The following is a 7,331-nucleotide window of genomic DNA, read 5'->3' as shown; positions in this document are numbered from 1 at the left end:
CATATAGTATACATACGTTTTCTTTTCGCACTAAGACAAGTTTAAGCAAATAAAGCACGAAAAAGAATGCAAACGAATCGTTCCGTCAACCGGAAGTGTCACCATTTTGTGTTGCACCAGCTGTCGCCATGTTCAAAATTGCCAAGCTTTATTGAGCGTCGCGGATTTGTCCAACAATGGTGTTTAAATAAAGAAACGGATCGTTTGAATAATTCCAGGTAAAGACGTCACCCGGATGGAAACGTTATGTGGGCTCTTCATTTTTTTTTATTTTTGTCGCCGTTAAAGTTATTTCACTACCAATTTCTCTGAGGTTAGCATTCGTACTTCAAGCTAGCGATTAGCTTGTACTTCATGTAGGGAAAATGACTTGGTGGAATGTTTGTAGTTCAGTCCGTGACTGTAAACACCAAATCTATTCATATGTGCCACATAACATGTTTACAGTTTTATTACAGTAACACAAAGCACGACCAAACTGGATGTTATTCAAACGTTAACTGACGTGATCTCCATGCTTTGTAGACAAGCGGCATGATTGAGCTTCCCAACTACAGCAGTCAGCTGATGCAGCAACTGTGTGCCCTGAGGAAGGAGGGCCACTTTTGTGACTGCACCATTCTTGTGGGGGACAACCCCCACCGTGCACATAAACTGGTGCTGGCCGCTTCCAGCATGCTGTTCAGGTACTGTGTTGAGTCCACCCTGAAATACACAACATTTGTTCAAGAATTGTGATCACTTTTGAACCCCTTCAGGTCACTGCTGGACAGTTCCGATACCGTCTCCATTGACACGACGGTGGTGTCCTCGCAGGAGTTCGTCTGTCTTCTCGACATGGTCTACACGGGGAAGCTACCTTTTGGGAAGCATAACGTCAGCCGCATCATCGCCGCCGCAGACAGCCTGCAGATGTTTGACGTGGCTGTGAGCTTTAAAAATGTCCTCACCAACATCATCAACCAGCAGCAGCCGGCGTCCTCCAACTCTACACAGATCACGGCGCACCCCAAACATCCTCACGCTTCACCTGCGCTTGCTGCGAATGAGACACACGAGGGTGGGATGGAGGTGAAGCATCAGTCAGCAGAGGAGGAGGAAAATGAAAAAGCAGAGGAACCCGAGTGTAAAAGAGTCCGTCAGGACCTTTCAGAAACCTCAGGTGAGTTTTGGAGACGTTAAAGCAGGAGTACCAAAAGTGCAGCTTAAAGACGGTTTCCATCAGATCGTTGCAAGAAGTTTTAGGAGACACTGATTAAATGATGGAAATCAGGAACAAAGTTCTTCTGTGTGCACGTAGGACCCGAGGACAGCAAAGCCACAGAGAGCGTTGCACCAGAAGAAAATGTAACCGCGACCGAGGATACCACCGAGGCCGCACCTGCACGTCTGGAGCGCTCCTCTCAGCTGATGACGGAGCTCCTCGCCAACGTGCCAGATGTTCTTCAACTGCTGAGCCAAGCAGCTCAAGGCGGTCTGGACCAAGAGGAGAGACAGGTTGGTACAACATACAACACCACGTGTCTGCTTCTATTGTGGAAGAGAGTAGTTATCATTTAGAACAGGAAGGAGGAGCACTAGAGCAGGGGTGTTCAAAGTGTGGCCTATGGGCCATTTGTAGACCGCGGCTGCTTTTTTTATTGGCCCATGGCGCATTAAAAATACAAATTTATTAATTTTCTATCGCTTATCCTCACAAGGGTCGCAGGGGGTGCTGGAGCCTATCCCAGCTGTCTATGGGCGAGAGGCAGGGTCCACCCTGGACTGGTGGCCAGCCAATCACAGGGCACATATAGACAAACAACCATTCACACTCACATTCATACCTATGGACAATTTGGAGTCGCCAATTAACCTAGCATGTTTTTGGAATGTGGGAGGGAACCGGAGTACCCGGAGAAAACCCATGCAACCCTCCACACAGAGATGGCCGAGGGTGGAATCAAACTCGGGTCTCTTAGCTGTGTGGCCTAGTCGCTGTGCAGGCCAAAAATACAAATTAAACTAATTCATTAATTTTCTAACGCTTATCCTCACGAGGGTCGTGGGGGTGCTGGAGCCTATCCCAGCTGTCTTTGGGCGAGAGGCGGGGTCCACCCTGGACTGGTGGCCAGCCAATCACAGGGCACATATAGACAAACAACCATTCACACTCACATTCATACCTATGGACGATTTGGAGTCGCTAATTAACCTAGCAACTCCAAACAGAGATGGCCGGGGGTGGAATTGAACTCGGGTCTCCTAGCTGTGTGGCCCAAAAGTAGAAATTAAACAACAAAATAATATTAAAAAAGGATGTAATAAAGTCATAATATCACAATAAAAAGTAGTCATTTTAAACCAAAGCACACAAAGCCGAGAAAAAGGCTCATTTTTGGAACTTTATCAACAAAATGTATAAAAATCCGCTTCTCGTTTTACTGTCAGGTCGTGACGGAGTGCTGTGAAGACTCGGATCCCAACTCAGCGGTGAAGAAGCTGATGAGCCAAGTGGAGAAGGGACTCGTCGGCGAGGAAGCTCTCCTGAAGCTGCTCCGTTGCGTCCGACAGAACGCTCCTTCTTCCTTCCCAGCGCCGCTCCTCTCCCGGCTGGAGGACTTGGATAAAGTCACTGAAGAAGAGCCTGGCGGGGGACAAAATGGAGGTAAAACCCAACAACGCGCTGCTGGAAAAGTCCACTTACCAATGCAGACGCGTCTCCACAGTTAACCCGGAACAGAACACCAGGAGTGAAGTCAAGATGGAGGAGAGCAGTAAACAGAACCCGGACGACGACGATGATGAGGAGGAGGAGGAGGAAGAAGAGGAGAGAGACGCGGACTCCCCGTGTCCCTCCAAGGCGTACTGCTGTCACTGGTGTAAGAAGATCTTCGCCTACAAGTGTCGCCTGGCGGCGCACAAGAAGCGCTGCCCCATGTCGGACGAGGGTCAGCTGCCGTGTCCGCACTGCCCCGAGAAGCTAGCCAACCAGCGCGCCCTTCAGCGCCACCTCACCGAGGCTCACCCCGGCAGCGCGGGAGCCAAGAAGAAGAAGAAGATATCCTGTGATCTCTGCGGGCGCACCTTTGCGCACCCATCAGGTGCGCACACATGAAATAATGACTGACCCGAATAATACGAATCAACCCGTGGTGTTTTGTTCAGGTATGATTTACCACAAGCGGACGGAACACTTTGACGAGAAACCGTTTGCCTGCGAGACGTGCGGCGCCAAGTTTTCCGCCACCTCGTCACTGAAGAACCACATGCGACTCCACACGGGCGAAAAACCATTCCGCTGTAAACACTGCGACATGAGCTTCAGCGTGTCTGCCGCGCTGGCGTATCACACCAAGAAGAAACACTCCGAGGGTGAGACACACACACACACACACACATCGAGTTTTGCGTTCGCTACGTTCATTTTGTGGTTTTGTGTGTTTAGGTAAGATGTACGTGTGTCAGTACTGCAAAGCTGTCTTCGCCCAGTCCATCGAGCTCTCGCGGCACGTGAGGACACACACGGGAGATCGACCCTACGTGTGTCGGGAATGCGGGAAAGGCCACAGCCAGGCCAGCGGCTTGACAGTCCACCTGCAGACCTTCCACAGTAAGAACCCACTCACAGGCTTCTCCTTGGGCGAGGTACTCCATCCAGCCGTGGTTATTGCACAGGTGTGCCTTAGGCTGGCCACAATAAAAGGCCACTCGTGAATACACTTTTTTTTCAAAATATTTTGACTGATCTTTCAAGAGGAACAGAAGCTTTTTGTTTTTAATCTGACAAATCTTAAGTAAGTTTGATCAGGTAAATAATTACTTCCGCTTGGAGTGCTTAGATGGAGAAAAAAGGAGTTGGGAACACCGAGTGTCGGTAGGATTGCAAGGTTGTGACTTATAAGTAAGTCCAGAATGTACGGTGCTACTCGTACAAAGTTAGGACTACAGTCATCCATCCACACTTTAAATATCACAGCTTCACTCTACCAGTGTTTTTTTTCTAAATCAGTGATTCTCAAAGTGTGGGGCGCGGCCCCCTGGTGGGCCGTGGTGGTACTGCAGTTTGGCCATGCGAGGTCATTAAAAATATGATTCATTTTTGTAAATATTTTTATTGTAAAATAAAAAAAGTAATAACCTATTGAGTGTTATTGACCTGTCACAATATTTTAGGAACCATATGAAATATTTTATAAACAAATGAATGTTGTATTTTTTACTTTGTTTTTATTTGCTTTTATTCAACTCCATTTTTCTGTAAAGTGTCTTTGAGTATTTTGAAAAGCGCTATACAAATAAAATGTATTATTATTATTATTATACAGTTTATGATTGGAATTTTAAGGCACACAAAATAATGCGTTCTACGGTTATATCAACATGGAACCCACCAAAAGAAAGATGGGACTCTCTTCTTTCATCCTAAAGAAAGAGTTTGTTTCTGCCTTTTTTTGTAACTTAGTAATCTGTAGTTTCAGGAAAATATCAGTTCCCAACTAAAAAAGGAGAACGCCACCTTATTGTAAAAAGATACCTTTCAAACAAAACATTCATATTTTTGCCACCAAAATGGGGATGTTTTACATCAAAATTATTTATAAAAAAATTATTAAACCATGAACTATTTACAATTTTCACATTTGGAGCTGAACTGTGTGTGTGTGTGTGCGCACACGTGTGAGGAGGTGTGTTTGTGTGTACATACATTTCCCTACCATGTGTTCACCTTGTGTATGCTACACTGCCACTGTGTATGCCACTTTTCTCACTTGCAAATTCTGCCACCTTGTGGCCGCTTTTATGGTTTACATTTGCTCTGAAGCCAAATGCATTAGTGGAGAGTTGCATCATCACCTCTTGTAGCCTCTGGCGTGGAACTATGTTGTTGGGATCGGCGTTTGAGTTTGTAAAAACGTGTCACTACGTCTTGAGTTAATAATTTAATAGAGTTAATAATTAATAATATGAGTTAATAATTCATGAATATCTTTCATAGTAGAAAATCCAAAACCAAATCGAAAGTTTTCTCCGTCTTCCTGTCAGACCTGCCCCAACCCCTGGACTGCCCCAAGTGCTGCCTCAGCTTCCAGACTTTGGAGGAGCACCAGAAGCACAACGAGGAGTTCCACCTGAAGGAGTTCCACAAGTGCCCCACGTGCGACAAAGTCTTCACCAGCGCCGCCCTGCTGGACAAACACAAGACCTTGCACACCGGACTCAAACCCTTTATCTGCAACCTGTGCAACAAGTCGTACCAGGTAGGATGAGCCGCTTCTTCAACATCCACCTTGGTGGTCAACACGCAGTAGCACCTCTTCAGTCCATGGTTGGTTCTCTCTTTCTCAGCAACTGTCCGGGTTGTGGTACCACAACAGGACCAACCACCCTGATGTGTTTACCAGCCAAACGCGGCAGCTGAAGACCCTGGTCCAGTGTGACGTCTGCTTCAGGTTCTTCCCCAGCGCCGCCAGCTTGGCCAAACACAGGAAAGCTGAGCATGAAGGTGGGTCAAGTCTGAGAACGCTGACTGGACGGAATCGCTAACTGACCGTGTGTGTGTGTGTGTCCAGGCTCCGCAGCGTCCACCCTGCACTGCCCGCACTGCCAAGATGTGTTCGGCGGCCATGATGAGTTGCAGGCTCACATCAACTCCCAGCACGAAAAAAGCATCAAGCATTGGATCTGCCCGCTCTGCAGCCTGGTTAGCACCTCCCAGCCGCAGCTCCAGGAGCACCTCCTCTCCTGCCACATGGAGGCCCAGCAGACGCAGGAGGAGGCCAGCCAAGAGCAAGTTCCCAACACACACACGGTAAGCCACCTCGCACGTGAACATCTCCCACCCGGGGTCTAAAACCATATCCTGCGATCAGACGGTCTCCGTACAGGAAACCGAGGACGAGGCGTGCGCCGATGGGTCTCAGGTGGCCGTGGCCCAGCAGGTGTTTGTGGCGCTGGACCCGCCTTCGGAGGTGGTGGAGGTCAACATGTTTGATCTCCTGAACAATTCCGTCACCTTCATTTGTGAAGACAAAGCAGCTGATGTCTAGCGGACAGGAAACAACCAAGTCATTTCACTGTGTGACGCCGTTCTTGTCACGTCAGCAGGTACCTCCACAAGTACGCCTCCCGGGTCTTGTAGGGTCTTGTCTGGGTTTTCGTACACCTAAGAAAATGTCATTTTAACCGTGGATGCGTTTAATCTTTTACATACATTTCACGTTGGGCTCTGAATGGTCCGTTTCAGAGAGCGTTTTCTGACATCCGCTTCTTTCTGTTGGCTATTAGGCCCAACTTGGAAAAAAAATCTGACATTTTGGGAATTAATAGCTACCTACTTTCCTCTTGCTTTAGCCAAGCTTTTATTTATAACATGGCAGCAAAACAGAGCAGTGGATTAGCATGTTAGCATAGCCCACTTCTGAAGAATCAGGTTTTTCTTTTTTTTTTGTTATAGTTAACTCAGGAATGAAAGTGTGATTCTTATATTTGCAATAAATGTTTCATTTTTGTCTAAAAAAAGCAGCAGCAGACAATTCCAATGTGGGCCCAAGCAGGTATCATTGTGTGAATAAATTATATATGCAAATTAGAGATGCCACAATATATTTTTTTCCATGACCAATATTGCACTAACTAAACAGTAAAAATTTTCGGAATAAAGGCGGAAATTTACAACTTTATTCTTATTCTTAAATATTTTTGGAAAAAAAATTACATTTACAATTTCCATTGTATTTTCTCATTAATTTGACTTGGTCAATTTATCATTTTTCTCACCACGATTCTTTTCTCGTCAAATTTTTGGCGTAAATTTATGTCTTTATTCTCGAAATATCAGATTCCTGTTTATCATCGTTTTTAACATTGGAGTCCTGTAAACATGAAATAACTGCCATATGAAGAAAATGTAAAGTTGTATTACCGAATATAGTAGATGAGAGAAACATTAGGACTACAATTCCACGATAGCGGTTGTTTTTCTGGACACAGTACTTCCGGGGTGGATATTGTCTCATTGTAACGTTATGACATTTTTAAATGCTTTTACACTCGCATTGTACAATATGGAGGAGAAAACAGGCCATTTGAGATGTATTATATATATAAAAAAGAATAAATTCGTGTGTACGTGTTAGTAAATGTGCACAAAGAGAAGCCATTTAAGACTTCAACGGCTGCTCGTGCGTACGTTTTTTCCCTCCCTTCAGTGTACTTATGCTCGTGCGTACGTGTCACAGTAAACGTGTTCCGTGTCCCACGGACAGGAAGTGATGCCGTGTTTGCAATACAGTAAATGCATTTTCAGGTTCTCGCTTCTTGTCACCGTCTCACCGACACCTTGTGGCCAA

The 7,331-nt window shown here is 46.0% G+C and overlaps 1 protein-coding gene across 1 annotated transcript; it reads left to right on the top strand.

Moving 5' to 3' along the window:
* The first annotated feature begins 90 nt into the window (after nucleotides 1-90).
* On the top strand, nucleotides 91-7,193 carry zbtb40 (zinc finger and BTB domain containing 40). The gene is made up of 12 exons (XM_058078920.2): nucleotides 91-218; nucleotides 526-686; nucleotides 759-1,162; nucleotides 1,301-1,497; nucleotides 2,431-2,647; nucleotides 2,709-3,083; nucleotides 3,148-3,354; nucleotides 3,428-3,592; nucleotides 5,026-5,240; nucleotides 5,329-5,485; nucleotides 5,553-5,791; nucleotides 5,853-7,193. The coding sequence occupies exons 2-12, from the start codon at nucleotides 535-537 to the stop codon at nucleotides 6,027-6,029; spliced, it is 2,505 nt and encodes an 834-aa protein (XP_057934903.2). The 5' UTR covers nucleotides 91-218; nucleotides 526-534; the 3' UTR covers nucleotides 6,030-7,193.
* Nucleotides 7,194-7,331: the final 138 nt, after the last annotated feature.

Source organism: Doryrhamphus excisus, linkage group LG11 (assembly GCF_037039965.1).
Source record: "Doryrhamphus excisus strain RoL-2023G ecotype Guam linkage group LG11, RoL_Dexc_Guam_v1.1, whole genome shotgun sequence".
In the NCBI taxonomy this organism is placed as follows: Eukaryota; Metazoa; Chordata; class Actinopteri; order Syngnathiformes; family Syngnathidae; genus Doryrhamphus; species Doryrhamphus excisus.
This window is presented reverse-complemented; position numbering and strand designations above follow the sequence as displayed.

What these genes read in the sequence shown, in the direction of transcription:
- zbtb40 (XM_058078920.2), top strand. Translation starts at nt 535, where the DNA reads ATGATTGAGCTTCCCAACTACAGCAGTCAGCTGATGCAGCAACTGTGT. An exon ending in CACCTTTGCGCACCCATCAG is followed by an intron (nt 3,084 to 3,147) that starts GTGCGCACACAT and finishes TGTTTTGTTCAG; the next exon opens with GTATGATTTACCACAAGCGG. An exon ending in CCACCTGCAGACCTTCCACA is followed by an intron (nt 3,593 to 5,025) that starts GTAAGAACCCAC and finishes TCTTCCTGTCAG; the next exon opens with ACCTGCCCCAACCCCTGGAC.